Source organism: Pyrus communis, chromosome 1 (genome assembly GCF_963583255.1).
Source record: "Pyrus communis chromosome 1, drPyrComm1.1, whole genome shotgun sequence".
NCBI lineage: Eukaryota > Viridiplantae > Streptophyta > Magnoliopsida > Rosales > Rosaceae > Pyrus > Pyrus communis.
The window spans coordinates 16,256,167-16,271,663 of record NC_084803.1 but is presented as its reverse complement, the minus strand read 5'-3'; the positions used below and the strand labels follow the sequence as shown (position 1 = coordinate 16,271,663).

The 15,497-nt window shown below is 38.6% G+C and overlaps 2 protein-coding genes across 3 annotated transcripts; both read left to right on the top strand.

Annotated features, from left to right (window-relative positions):
- The first annotated feature begins 2,369 nt into the window (after positions 1-2,369).
- Positions 2,370-6,936, top strand: LOC137745114 (uncharacterized). 2 transcript variants are annotated; one of them, XM_068485007.1, is made up of 8 exons: positions 2,370-2,702; positions 2,899-4,575; positions 4,697-4,882; positions 4,979-5,033; positions 5,277-5,425; positions 5,509-5,595; positions 6,117-6,245; positions 6,363-6,936. In XM_068485007.1, the coding sequence occupies exons 1-8, from the start codon at positions 2,634-2,636 to the stop codon at positions 6,486-6,488; spliced, it is 2,478 nt and encodes an 825-aa protein (XP_068341108.1). In that variant the 5' UTR covers positions 2,370-2,633; the 3' UTR covers positions 6,489-6,936. The 2 variants fall into 2 exon arrangements, with proteins under 2 accessions (XP_068341108.1, XP_068341100.1); XM_068484999.1 differs by having other exon boundaries at positions 2,899-4,611.
- A 6,652-nt stretch (positions 6,937-13,588) lies between these two features.
- Positions 13,589-15,141, top strand: LOC137719826 (LRR receptor-like serine/threonine-protein kinase ERECTA). Its single transcript, XM_068458836.1, has one exon. The coding sequence runs from the start codon at positions 13,837-13,839 to the stop codon at positions 15,124-15,126; it is 1,290 nt and encodes a 429-aa protein (XP_068314937.1). The 5' UTR covers positions 13,589-13,836; the 3' UTR covers positions 15,127-15,141.
- The last annotated feature ends 356 nt before the right edge of the window (positions 15,142-15,497 follow it).

The window sequence follows — 15,497 nt, the reverse complement described above, 5'->3', positions numbered from 1 at the left end:
ATACTGGTCAATGTTGCAATCATATCTATGTAGGAATATTGTTGTGTAAATCCTATCATATCTGAGATATCTTTAATAGATTCTATCATATCTCTCAAATTAAATATTATCCTATTAGACTTGTAATCATAAATAAAGATTGTGATGGAATAACACATCCCCAACCACATATCTCTCTCTTTATCTCTATTGTTGACACACCCTCCCCTCTCAATCCTTCATAATGATTCAATAAATTATGTCTACAGCAGTCAAAACATTTTGGCCAATTGCACGAAACTCAAAAATAAAATCGAATCCCACGAATCAGATTACAGATTAAGTAGAGTGCATAACTGTTTTAAAAAGTAAGTATAAAAAAAGGTTGGGTTGTATTTTATGTTTGGTAAATAAAAATGTTTTGCCTTTTTAACAATTAAAACTCATTCAAACCCGAAAAGCGGAAGCAACAAAGGTATGTTTTAAACTGCTTTTTTTTTTCTTTTTTTCTTTCCTTCTTATTTCTTAAACACGGATGAACAATGACTTTTTAATGATTTTTTGTAAATGAAAATCGACTTGTTTCTTTCTGGAACCGGATTCCCTCTAGATTTAATAAAACTGAGCTTGCTGAGTAGGCGATTTGGGCTTTTGAAATTTGATACAACGGTTACAAATAAAGAAACTATTTAAAAGTTATAATAATTATAACTGTTGAATTAAATTTCAACAATCCGGATCAACTGCTCAGCAGGCTCAGACATATGAATCCGGATGAGATCCAGTTCCTTTCTTTCTCTCACATTGTCCCCTTTCTTTCTCCTCGTCTTCTCTTCCAAGCTATATATAGCTTGTTGTCTCGTGAGATTGAAATCCTTCGCTTGGATGATCAGACAAAATTATGAGTGAGATAGAAGAGTTTACTTCTCAGATTATGAGAGAGTACGCATAGATAGATCAAGAAAGGTTTATAAAAATGAAATTAAAATTTACAGAAAAAAACTAAAACGGGTGTGGCTGCTGGTTGGGAACGATAAATAGAGATGGGCACGCCAATGTGGTTGCTGGGAGACTGGGAGTCGTGGAAGTGGGTTAGGGCCGTTAGGCGAGGGGATGAGCTAAGCTGGGTAGTGGTTGGGTGGTTTGATCGCAATGGCGGTTTTGATGGATGGTCTGCTTGTTCTGGTTGTTTGGATCGGTGATCTGGTCTTAGTGGGGGTTTGAATGAGTGGGGTGGGTCTGTAGGAATTAATTTTAATTTTAGTTTTATGTTTTTTATTTTTTCAAATTTTATGTTTTTTTTAATAAATTTCTAGATTTTATAGTATTTAATTAGATTGTTAGGCCCGTGTAGGAGTCTGCAATTGACCTTTCACATGATACTTATTTTTTATATTTTAGTAAAGAAATTAAATTTGCATTCTTTAATTGAAAGATTTTTTTTTAAATAAAAATAATCAACTTTTGTAACTAATTTTTATGTTTCTAATTTAAATTAAGTTTTGAATTCAAAATGTTGTTAATTACTATTTTATCTCTTGGTGTTTCAAATGATTCAACATATTTTTAGGTAGTTATACGATGAATGCGTCAATTTTGAGAGATCTATTTTGGATTTAATAAAATATTTTCTTTGTATGGTCGTAAAAAAATCGAGGTGTTTAACATGTACCTAATGATTTTCCACTAGGTAGGATTTTTTTAGCCTAAGCACTTATTTGTTGAGGAGAAACTAATCCAATTCGAAATTGTTGATGTTTATACCAATCATAAAAAAAAAAATTGATTCATTTCATTTCGATTAAGCTTCCTTCCTATTAAAGTGAAAGTTCTTCTTAGTTATAAGAAAATAGTTCAGTTCCAAAGCCAAATATCGTAGTTTTACATTCAATTTAAATTATAAAAAAAATATTAACTCTAAAAATAAAATACTTTCATTAAAGACAAATCCTTCGCAGTGGCTAGTGATGAAGATAAATTTGTTCGTGAATAATTGTAAAATAAAGATATATCTATTCATGTTTGCAGAGATGGGGTTTCTGCCCTTTCTAATATTTATACATGATTAAATCTGTCAATTGAAACGAATTCAACAATTGATCTTATTTTTTAGACTTTATTCTCAATATATATATATATATATATAGAGGTAGAGAAAAAATTAAAATTAAAATCAATGTCATTTTAGGTCTATAATTATAGCAGTTTTATAAAACAAATATATTTTACTAAATATTGAACAAATTTATTCCAAAACTGATTACGCTCACAAAACAACAATAGCAATGTTTGAAAATAAAAAAAGAGGGCAGTACCAGTCCTACCCAAAACGCAAGCCAAATCAAATCTCAAAACGCGAATCGCGCAGCTTAACTCAGCGAGCGAGGGAGCCAGCGAGCGAGTGCATAAACAGTTGCGCGCGTGTTTGCAAAGTCAGACAACTCAGTTGGTACTTTTCACTGCTGGCGCTCTTCCCACTCGCCCGACTCGGTCGAACCCAGTAACTCGCCACTCTCTGCAACTCCACCACCACTGTCAGAGAATTCACAACTCTCACAGCTTCGAATTAGCAGAGATCTCCAACAAATTTTGAAAATTTTGGAACTTAACTTTGAATTTGAATTTCGGAACGATTTCAGAGGCTTCAAATTCACATGGAAGCAGTGGCTTCGCCTCTTCCGTGGATCCCGGAAGACGACCTCCGCTTGAAGGACGCCATGGAGGTAATCCTCTGCAATTTTCTGCGCAATTTCCTTTTCAGTCCTTGAACTTTTCAGTTATTGCCGTTACTGCCATTTAAAGCTATCATCCTCTTGTGCGCTGTGTCCGGTTTTATAATTTTTATTATTTATTTATTTTTATGGAGCGATCGTTAGAATTGATAGTTGAAAATCTGTTTGGTGCTTTTAACGATTACAGACGGGTGCTTCTCTGGAAGCACTTGCCAGAGGCGCGGTACGATTTTCGCGCAAATTCACGATCGGAGAGTTGCGGGATCGGTGGTACTCACTCCTCTATGACGCCGATGTCTCTGCGGAGGCGTCGGCTCGGTTGGTGGAATTGGAAGGTTGCAATTCCAACTCAGCGTCCAAGGCTGGTAGATTCACTCTTTCTAGGGGTTTGAATCGAAAATCCAATAGCATACGAAAGCATTACTATGCTATGCGGAAGATAGAGAGGAAACACTGCGCTGTTAATTCCGTTGATCACGATTCTTATCAGAAGGAGTTTTTCGATCGTAATTTTCTTTTTGGGCCGGATGTTGATGATGGCAAGGCTTTAGAGGAAAATTTTGGGGTTGGAGATCATAATCAGCCCGTGTTTTTGGACTGTGATGTGGATAACGGCAATGCCACTCATGCATTTCGTGGTGGAGAGTGTGTTTCGATTGGAAATCATGGGGTCGAGGGAGGTGGAGAGTGTGTTTCGATTGGAAACCATGGGATGGAGGGAGGTGGAGAGTGTGTTTCGATTGGAAATCTTGGGGTGGAAGGAGTTGTGGGGGAAGGGTGCTCGAATGGATTTGTTGAACAGGTTTCGTTATTGCCAGGTAGCGGATTAGGAGAGAATGATTTTTGCCATGATAATGCTTGTCATGATCTGCCTACTCACCGAGATGATGGAATTGATTTTGGGAATGCCTCAGATGCGGAAGATATAGGGCCATCTCATGCATCAATAGATGAGCCTCTTTGGAAAACGATTGAGGATGTACCGGCACCTGAAATGCCCATGGATGTCAGCATGGGGGTTAATGGCGAGGGTGCCCGAAAGACATTGGCAGTTACTGATGATATGGATGTGGATAATATTGGTTCATCTCAATATGAAGTTGACCATTCTGAGGAATTGTTAAATGATGAACTGATTAGGTCTGTCACGATTTCCGGAGGTGATTATGCAGATATATACCTTGCGAATGATGAGCTTACCTTCATGGATGTAAATGGCAAGGAGTCAATAGATAAGTTCTCTTCTGAAAACCTGAATCCGATTCTGTTGAGCGAGACCAAAGATGTTCATGAAAATGATGCACCCAACTTTTGTCAGCCCCCAAAGTTGGTTTCAGATTCATGCCAAGCTGTTACAGACAATGTGCGGGCTGCTGAGATGGATGTTGCTTCTGAACCATCTCACTCTGACCCAGATGATCAGCATGTTATCTCTTGTTCCGAAGCCAATATGACAGCATCTACATCAGTGCCACATCCTCTTACTCCTGAACATAATCATGAAGAGATGATTTGCACATTGAATACTGAGGACCCTGAAATCCCATGCAATGATGATATATTCCCATCTGCTGCAACTGTTCATGCTGTGGTGCAACCAACCTTAAAAGGAGCTCATGAGTTGGCTTCCTCTACGGGAAAAAGGAATTGCGATCAGCAAAGGAAAGAAGAAGATCCCACACGACCTTTTAAGGTTCCCCGGATGGTAGGATACGACACAAGTAGAGAAAACAGCCCCAACCATGCACTTGGTTCTTTTGGAGTTAAAGCTCCATTTGGTGATAGTAACTGTGTAGCTTCAATCTCCAAACATGATAAAACTGTCATTGCCGACCAAAGCCAAAGCAGATCAGCACATGCACCAGTTAAGTCTATCACCAATCGAGTGTTCAAAGAAGAGGTTATTATATTTTACTGCAGTCCCTTCATAAATTTCTTGGTTGCCCTTGTAAATATCTATTACTAAAGCTGATTGTTGTGAACAGGGATTAGAAGCTCCATTTACAATTGCAGAACTTGCACCCTTATTCACAGAGCCAGGTTCTACGACTCTCCCAGAACCAGAAGCCAACCCAGCAGCACTAGATCATGAAGAATCTGAGGAAGAATCTGATGATGATGTTGATGATGATGATGCTGACATTCCTTGTTTTTCTGATATCGAAGCGATGGCAAGCATTAATAGTTTTGTTGATTTGCGAGTTTTTCTGTAATCTTCCACTTAGTTCATTTCTAGGATCTACCTCCCTAACTTATGTTATTTTCAGATACTTGAGATGGATTTATGTCCACTGGATCAGGATTCATACATCAGCAGTGAAGGTAACTCCTCTGAGCTCTTTTTTATTATATTTATTTTCAGAAATTATTTAAATGTATACATTTAAAAGATTAGATGTTTAATAAGTGTTAAAAAGTTTACAATAGCTGCCTTCCATTATAAACCATCTGCCAAATGTGAGAAAAGAGTTCAGCCTTATATGTGGCAGTCAAAGAATGTCTGGCATTATGGTCGATACACTGTGTGTGTCTTTTTTTTTTCAATTTTTTCTGTGGTATTTGCAGTCTTAGGGTATCAAAATGAGGATTCTAAAAGGAACATCATAAGGTTTGAACAATGTGCACGATCCTCTATGCAAAGAACCCTTGCATCTAAAGGTGCACTCGCGGTATTGTATGGTAACCATATAAAGAAGTACATTAAGAAAACTGAGGTATGTTTTTTGGATTTTAAAGTTTTGATTCAGATTCATGCAACTCCTATGCAGAGCTGTTGCAACTTCTTCCTACCATGTAGGTAATAATTGGCAGATCAACAGAAGATAACGAAGTTGATATTGACTTGGGAAAGGAAGGGCTACATAACAAAATATCTCGGCGGCAGGTGGGACTTTTTTCCGTCCTAATGTGATTGTTTCCGGAAATTTTTTGTCCCTTACTTGCTCTTTGATATAATATTTGGCTCAACTTGTAGGATGGGATTAAGGTGTCATATTAATTGGTTCTTGAGTTTTTCAACAAATGATACATTAAATTGTGAGGGGGCACCGATTTTATCCGTTCATGCTCCTCCCTCTAAGTTTTGTTCTCTGGGTAATTGAATAAACAAAAGGAGAACCGGAGCATAAGAAACAAGGAGTGCAAAGGGAGTGAAAAACTGTTTATGGAATTACAAAGGGATGAGATTGTAGATTAAAATCTGTTTATGTGCTAAAACCTTCTTTATCTTATCGATGTTAGCTTTTAATGTCCAACCCGGAAACATGACTTTGGTCATTGTCTATATAAATTTGACTTTGCAGCAGGGTAGGAGGAGGAATTGTTAATCGTTTGTTTTTCTGTTATTAAATTCATTTCAAGAAATTTTGGCTATGATTTTTAATGTCTATTGTTAATTACCTCTAGGCTCTTATAAAGATGGAAGGAGACGGTTCTTTCTCTTTGAAGAATCTCGGCAAGAGTTCAATTTATTTGAATGGAGAAGAAGTTGCTACCGGACAACTTGTTAGTCTTGGTTCAAGTAATTTGATTGAGGTAAATAGGTTTCTCTGTCTGCTCTACCATTCTTGTTTCGGCCTTTCCCTCAGTAGTGCTTGCTCCTACTAATTTACTATTCACCCCAACTAATTCATTGTTAATGACAATCTGCAGATTAGGGAAATGTATTTTAATTTTGAGACGAATCACAAATCTGTGAGGCAGTATATGGGAAGAATCGGCCAAAAAAGCGAGGATAAGTACACCAAGTTGGAACGGTCGCCCGAGGGAGGTCCATAAGTGCAAAATAATATGAAAGGTGCCCTTCCTGTTCCAATTCTTTTCGAATGGACTATGCTTTGGTCAGTTATACTTCGATTATTATTAAATAGGAGCATCTTCACCCTGCCTGATTATAGAATGTACAGGCATTTTTTATTTTACATGTTTCAATTTTTTTAAACTAGTTAGTTCTTCAGCCCGAATGACGAAAAATTGTAGTACAAAATAAAAATAAATATCAGTTTATAGTGTAACCATTGCTAACAGTAACTAACCAGCTCCCTTAATTATCTCAACTTTTTATCTTTCCCATTTTGGCCATGTTATTATTTCTCTCTTTTTCAACAATTGTCGTCCATCATATTTGAACTCGTGATCTCTCCCAACGAAAAGGAGATCGGGTTATAGTTATTTGTTTTAGTCTAACAGACATTTACTGTGTGTGATTATACTAACCACACCGAAATACGACTGCTACGACATGAACCCAGTTAGTAGATGTGTATCTCAATTCATAGTAGGGCTGGGCACAGGCCGGGTCTACGGTTCCCCTTTTTTATTTTTTATTTTTTTGGTTTAGGAAAAAACAATTACAGCAGCACAAATTCAGTTTCAAACGTTACATTGCACCATTACACCGGCACAGATTCAAGCATTGTTCGATAATAGCCTCTTGAAATCTTGAGGAGCCCAATATTCGTCCTACAAAAATTTAAAGCTATTAGCTATATATAATATATTGCAGCCATCTTCTGGTGCACAACTGTAAATGTTCAACTTTAACAGTTCTTGCTGATAAAGTTGGCTTTTGGTAAAAGGAAAGATCACTGCTGCAGATTATGTTGGTTATATGAGATTATTGCAATTTACACATACTGCAAACCTCAAATTGTAGCAATTGCACAAATTGCAATTGCACATATTCTATGATTCTACCACGGCACTACCAACGTCCAAAATAATAACATATCCAAATTCCGAGAGTCCAAAATAACAATATTACATGACATCGTCAAAAATAACAACACATTGTCCAAGACTCCAAATACATAGATTAACAAAAATCAAACCACATCCAACGTCCACGTTCCAACACCATTCCTCATTGAATCTGTAAGGAAAAATAGAATATATACATGACATTTTTAATGTCCAACATCATATTATCCTCATTGAATCATTGAAATTTAAAGTTTATTCATTTGAGTTTAAAATATTACCGCAATTCTTTTTCCTTTATTCATTCGAGTTGTTTGAGGAGCTTTAATTTCAGGAACACTTAGTGAGATTGTTGAATTTGTAGTTGTAGTTGTAGATATAGTATTTGCTGCTGCTCTTCTTCTTTTATATTCTACAACAAAGAACACAAGCACATTAATTGTAAACCAATTAATATAAAGTTATAAACCAAACTATACAAAACAAAATAATTACCTTCTTCACACTCTTGATAAAATTCGAGCTCCGCCGGACTTGCTTCATACTCAATGTTGCTAATTGATTCACTTCTTAACCAGTTTTGGAGGCGTATCAATGACTCCATTGTTTGAGGAAGGAGAGATGATCTAAAGGGTCAATTACTCTCTTTCCTGCACTAAATGCACTCTCACTGGCAACTATTGACACTTGAATTCGCAACACATCTTTCGCTATCAAAGCAAGTGTATGTGCTCCTCCCTTTCAACTTCCACCATTTCAAAACGTCAAATGATGAACCATGTGGTGCTTTCTCTAGAGTGTCAAGGAGATACCTATCCACCTCATGTGCAAGCGTAATATCCTCGATGTCTTCTAGTTCCTTCTCCCAATCATCCATCATTTGACTAAATATCATTGGATTTTCTATTGCTACACTAGAAGATGATTGTTTTACCCTTGAACAAGAAGTGTCAACAACTAAATCTTTTTTACCCTTTTGTTGTGTTTGTGAACCGAAAACTTGGTGAGCATATTCATTACTTTTCTGTTCAATCTCTTCTTCAGGAAGCTATAATTGCTTTCTACACAAGTGCATGTAGTGTCTCAATTTGAACTTTGGGTCTAAGACAAGGGCAACTACAAATATTTGACTAAGGGACTCAATTAAACCAAAATACTTTCGATGTTTGGCTCTCATGCTCATTGTCATATCACGTAGCACCAACTTTACAGTTCCTCCAGTTTGCATATATTCAAGCAAAAAAAGCTTTTCAATCTCGTTCTCCATAGTAATGACATCATGAACAGCTGTATTAGATGTGGGATACTTACTTGCACTAACTTTCAAAGTTACAAGATAGAAGGCCTTCAAAAATTTCACAAACACTTCTGCACCATCCCAATCTTCCTCCTTAGGTGGTCCAACCCTCCCTTTACACGCCACTTCTTCTACTTCATCATTAAGCACCTTTTCCCTGAAATAGGTGGAGTGTATATTGGCTTTATCATCTTCGTACATCCTTTCAAATGCTTTTTTAAACTTCAAGCAAGATTCTAGCATCATGTATATTCCACCTAGTAGGCACATCCATAACAACTAGACCCCTACTATCCAACTTCTCATTCTCCAAACATTTCTTGAAATAACTAAACCTTCAGGGACTTGATCTCACAAACCGCACAGCATTTCTAAGAGCATCCACACTTGTATCCAATCTTTTCAACCCATCTTTCACTACCAAATTGATAATATGAGCTAAGCACCTCACATGCATAAACTTGCTATTCATAATCATTTTAGTATTAGGTCATTTCTGCATTTTACGAACAATATACTCAATTGCCACCTTATTAGCCGATGCATTGTCAACTGAGATACACATCACATTTTCAATCTCCCACTTAACCAAACATTGCTTAATCATCTTCCCTATTTATTTGCCTTCATGACTTGAAATCAAATAAAAGTTTAGAATCCTTTTGTGCATATTTCATTCATCATCCACAAAATGAGCAGTTAGCACCATGTAGTTCAAATTTTGCACACTTGTCAATGTATCAGAAGTCAAGCTCATTCTATGCTTGTGTATCTCCCTTTTTAACGGATCTTTCACGGTATCATACATAGTGAATAAATTCCTCACAATAGTTCACCGAGATAGAACATGCAATTTAGGCTAAACTTTCCACATCATCCGCCTAAACCCCTCACTTTCACACAACTAAAAGCTACCTCGTCAATCACAATATACTCAACAATACCTTCCACTGCCTCTTCTTAGCTCCACCCTTTAGCAATAACCATGTTTTTAACGTCCCCAGAAGGTCCAGAACTGCCTAGAACCTTTTGCAACTCATCAGTTGGTTTATATGACTTGCAATGTTTATTGATATGTTTAATGTAAGTACTAGTTCCACCCCCCACTAGTATCACATGCAAAAAGGGACTTACAATGGTTACTCTTAGCCTTCAATACTTGTACCTCCGCCATCTCTTTCTTTCCATCATTTTCTACTTCTTGTATTTCCGAGACGGTACACTTAGTGATATGATCCCAAACCCAAGATTTTTCAGAAGAAGATCTCTCTAGTGTAGCTAATATAGTTGGTTGTTTTGTCTTTGGAATAGGTGGTGCTTTTCTTTTTCTGGAGGAGGAGGGTTTTGGGGGAGGCATTGATGATTTTGACTGTGTGGGTTGTGCTTGTGTTGGTGGTTGTGGAGGACATGGTGATGGTGATGTAGCCGTAGATGAAGCTACATTAATACTAGGGGTACTTTGGCTTTGAGATTGAAACATTATGTAAAAATCTGTAAAAATTAAATAATGAAAGTATATTCATTAATCAAATAAAGATATTTCAAAATATGCACACCAATTAATAATCAAAACAAAGAAGAAGCACATTCACTGTTTTCCCACCATATAGTAATCAAAACACACAGAGCTAAACTTAGCACACAACACATAAATGCACAACACGCAGAAATGCACAACATAGAAGAAGCAAAAACTGCACAAAACGGCACAGATTCAAAAACTGCATTTTTACACAGATTCAAAAACTGCACAAATTCAAAACTACACACGCACACGCACGCGCGCGCACACACACACACACACACACACATATATATATATATATATATATATATATATATCCAACCACAGAATAATGGAATTGACCTACTAACCACTCTTCAAGATAAATGAATAGCATTTCAAATGCATCAAACATAACCTAGTAGCAACTTATACCAAGCTGTAAGTACAAATTTATTATTAAACAAAAGTTCATAAATAGCAACGGGTGTAAGTACAACTACAAGCTATAAGTATGTAACAGGCAAGGGTAGCGAAACTTTGTACAGAGCTGTTATAAGTGATGAATCACCAGCGGATATGTGTCCAGCACTTGAGATACGATATCTTTGTATCGAGCTGTTAAGGAGCACTCGTGCCCTGAAAAAAAAAAAGTGATACAATTGAGGCAAGCTTAAATACAGTTAAAGAGCAAGTATGCAACTGACTGCAACCTCTTTCCAATTGTTTTATTCTTCAACTTTTGAGTTTGTAGTCTTTTAGAAACAAGATCGTAGTTCATGAAGGCTTGGATAGTATAAACATGAAACAAACAATTTAGGAGTCTCCACATTGACAATTGTACATTATGATTAGTACATGAATGTGCCACATTTGTGGTCTTATACTCTTATTTAGTGCATAACTCATGTGGATATCGTTATTCATATGCCAAACTTATCAAACAGTTGCCATATATGCATAACTAATCAGACCTTTAAGTGGATCACAGTAAAACATTACGCACTAACATTAATTTGTATCACACCGTAACCATATTCGTATATATGCTTCGTAGTTCGTAGGTATCACAAGATTGTTCACTATATTAATCAAATATCCATTGTTATATTTCAAGATGATGTGCTATTTATTTGTGCTATTATTTATCTCTAGAATTGTATCATTTTGGTTAAGAAAAGAAATCTACTGTGACTGATTTAAGTCTTTCTGATTGTGGCTTCTTTTACACAACTGAATTTGTTTTAGAATTGTAACAACATTCAAGTGACAGAAAGCATGAAATGTTGAACCTAGCAGAATAAGCATACGTGAAACCCTAACAAAAACAAGAAGAAGAAAAAAACCCAAATCTGAAAACGCAGTTTTTGATCAATTAAATTCAAAATTGCCTACTCAGATTGAAATCCTAATCCCAGTTGCAACCAGCTGACCTAGCTTTTCATTTCTAGGGTTTCATCATCAATAACCAAACACATCCCAACACAAATCCCAAATCTCAAATCCCAAATCCCATTCCCATCCTAACAGATCCACAATTCCTTCACCCATAGGTTGGTAGCAGTTCAATACCATCTTAACATATCCACAATCCCATCCTAACAGATCCACAATCCTAACCTAACAAATCCACATAGGCTGGTAGCAGTTCAATTTTCGAAGAAGTAGACTTACCGGTAGCCAGGCAAGTAAAAGAATCTAGGCTAGTCGCACAGTGTCCTCGACGTCGGTGATGGGGGGTGATGGTGGTCGTGACGGCGGTGGTGTTGTCGAAGAGGAGAGAATCGAGGTTATAGGAGTTGGGGGTTCTTTGGGTCCTAGGAATTGGGATGTCGTTGAGGTCGGATGATGGCTGGATGGGTTGTGTTGGTCGCGACGTGAAAGGAGTCGAGGGAGTCGAGAGAGTGAGTTGAGTGACGGATGGTGGAGGAAAGGTGGGAGTGAGTGAATGAGTCTGTGAGTGAGACCATGGTGAGAATGTGAAACTAGGGTACAAACTAACGGTTCAGATTGAATGATAAGTTATCATTCAATCTCAACCATTGATTATAATTAGAAACGGATCGGTCCTGGGCCTCCTTTTTGTAGGGTTTAGGAACCGGCCCACCCCGTAAATGACATGGGCCCCGCCTGTTTATTTTCTAAAACATTTGGAACCAGCCCATACCTGCCCCAAACCTACATTACCCGCCCCGACCCGCGGTTCCTCTACCCGTTTGCCCATCCCTAATTCATAGTATGATTTCTAAACAATGTTCCCGAGCGGTGGTTGAAAGTTGGAAACTACCAGACGCGAATCTGCATAACGGAAATGGGTTGGCCTTTGGGAGAAGTTTGCTGTGTTTCAAGTTTGTTAGCTCATCTAATAAGCACTTATGATAAAAGTGCTTAAACAACGACTCGATTTGACGTTAGTGATGGGTTACTCTAATCAGTAATCGCCCACCACCTCGGAGGCTCTCTGTAGCAACTGAATCAAATGGCCACCTACCCACCTTTATTTTTATCTTTGTCTTTTTTTGTGATTGCAATCAAGAACTGGTTTTTGCTTTTGTAAAGATGCCATTTTGTAGTGGCTTATAGAGAAATAAAGGAAAAGGATCAGGATCCTATTCGATTGAGAGCTAGGAGGGCATCAACCAAAGCATATTGGCATATAGAGGGTATTATCTCATACTATAATTTATTTGAGATATAATTTATCTTAACACAGCCGCTTATTATCTCAAATACACGATTTCGTCTTCTTGTTGACTGTAAATTACAGTTTGACATGTTCACAATAATGTCTCTTTACAATCACAGGAGATCTTTAACATACAAAGTATTACATGGAAAAACAACTCAATGCATAGAAGAAGCTAAGTATTTTTCTGTAAATAAAACATTATAGTAATAGTATCAATTGTAGCCTTAGTGGATGAGTATGGAGAAATTTTTCAAATTGCCCGGAATCTAAACGAGTATTTCGCATATGATAATATTAGTAGAGGAACGCGAAAAAGAAAATCATCTTCTGTATTTGTACTATGACATATGAATTGTTGAGTAGGGCTTGAATACCTGACAAAAATCTGTCATGAGTACGGGCTGTTGATGTAGAAGTGGGTGATAACGACCTCAAGAACCTTTGCTTTATCTTTTACTTCAACTTTATATATAATATTGTACTAATGAATTTGAACATCACGCAACGTTAAACTCATTCTACGATCGTCATTCTCATGCATAAATACCAAAGACAGCTCAACAGTCAACACTAGCAAGTAGCAGCAGCTGCTTCGGCCCAACCAACACACGTCACTATATACTTCAACAGTCAATACTCTAATCCAACAATACTAGCACCAATCTCAATCTCTCTCTCTCTCTCTGTGACAACTGACCCGTGAGGCCACTCCCATATAAACATCTCTGAACTGTGTCTGATTCCCAATACGAAAAGCCAGCATAAGCGCTTTCCTCACAAGTACTTTTCTTCCTTGCCCACATCAAAATTCCCACTTCTGATTCCAAACCAACGGTCCAGATCAACCTCTCCTTCCTCCCCCTGTTTCTGCAACTCCACCCCCATACTTTTACTCACTCCCCACTCGCACTGATCAAATTTCAACAAAAACCACCAAATGGGTGTTCAAATACACAATTTGTCTCTGTCCTCCCTGATTATTTTGATAATTTCAGCTGCAAGTCTGCAACTTTTAGCAGAATCCAAGACTTTCTGGGCCGACATTGAAGCTCTCAAGGAGTTCAAGAACTCACTCAACCCCGATTCAGTGAGTCCCGGCTCGTGCGTCAGCTCCTGGGACTTCACCCTCGACCCCTGCGACAACCTCTTCAGCGACCGGTTCACCTGTGGCTTCCGATGCGAACCGGTCGACAACTCCTCGTCCGCCAGCCGGCTCACCGAGCTCACCCTTGACCAGGCCGCTTACTCCGGCTCGCTCTCCTCCCTATCCTGGAACTTCCCGTATTTACAAACGCTCGACCTCTCCAACAACTTTTTCTCCGGATCGATCCCGGACTCGCTCTCCAACTTAACACGGCTGAGTCGACTCGGTCTCTCCGCCAATTCGTTCTCCGGCGCTATTCCCGGCTCAATTGGATCGCTTTCGAACCTCCAGGAGCTTTTCCTCGACAACAACCGCCTCGACGGCGCAATCCCACCGAGCTTGAACGGCCTGGCGCAGTTGAAGCGGCTTGAGCTTCAGGGGAACCGGCTCGGAGGCGAGTTTCCCGAATTGGTTTCTCTCCAGAGCCTCTACTACTTGGACGTCAGCAACAACGCCATATCCGGTGGCGTCCCAATAAATTTTCCGCCATCTCTGCTCCAAATCTCCATGCGAAATAACAGCTTAGAAGGAAGCATCCCGGAAAACATCAAACAGTTGGGCTTTTTGCAAGTGCTCGACCTGAGTCACAACCACCTCGGCGGCGCCGTCCCTGCCCACCTCTTCAACCACCCGTCGCTACAGCAGCTCACTCTCTCCTTCAACCAATTCACGTCCGTACAATCTCCGGTTTCTCTTTCTCCGGGCACCCATAGCGAGCTCATTGCACTAGACCTAAGCAACAACGACCTCAGGGGGATGCTGCCGCCGTTTATGGCGGCGATGCCGAAGCTCTCGGCTTTGACGCTGGAGAACAATAAGTTTACGGGTATGATTCCGACCCAGTACGCATTCAAAGTGGCGGTGCCCGGCCCCGGAGTCTCGGCGTTCGACAGGCTCCTGCTGGGTGGGAACTACTTGTTCGGACCCATACCGGGTCCGCTGCTGCGGTTAAAACCGGGTTCGGCGAATGTGGGTTTGGGGGATAACTGCCTGTACAGGTGTCCGAGAGTTTTCTTCTTTTGTCAAGGTGGCGATCAGAAATCGTTTCATGAGTGTAGAAGCTTCGGCCCGATGATCCCATGAATAAGAACATGAATTAACGTTATTATTATTGTAAGATTATGACATAATATTGGATTAATTTCATTTTCCACTCTTCTAATTTACTCTCAGTAACAGTTTAGTCTCTATTATTTTAGAAAGTTCGACACTGTAGTCCCTGAGATTACGAGTTCTTGGTCTATTAGTCGGGTTAACTTTGACGCAACACTTACTTGGCTCACTGGTTTGTTTACTTACTCATGTCATGTTGATAAAGTGAGATTCTTTATAGATTATCTATTATTTTACAGTTTAACGTTAATTTTTGTGTTCACATTATAAAATTTTATTCATAAAACATGTAAGATAGAAAATTCATGAATAGTTTTACTTTGAAGAGAGTCTATATTAGC

What these genes read in the sequence shown, in the direction of transcription:
- LOC137745114 (XM_068484999.1), top strand. Translation starts at nt 2,634, where the DNA reads ATGGAAGCAGTGGCTTCGCCTCTTCCGTGGATCCCGGAAGACGACCTC. An exon ending in AGTACATTAAGAAAACTGAG is followed by an intron (nt 5,426 to 5,508) that starts GTATGTTTTTTG and finishes CCTACCATGTAG; the next exon opens with GTAATAATTGGCAGATCAAC. An exon ending in GTTCAAGTAATTTGATTGAG is followed by an intron (nt 6,246 to 6,362) that starts GTAAATAGGTTT and finishes GACAATCTGCAG; the next exon opens with ATTAGGGAAATGTATTTTAA.
- LOC137719826 (XM_068458836.1), top strand. Translation starts at nt 13,837, where the DNA reads ATGGGTGTTCAAATACACAATTTGTCTCTGTCCTCCCTGATTATTTTG.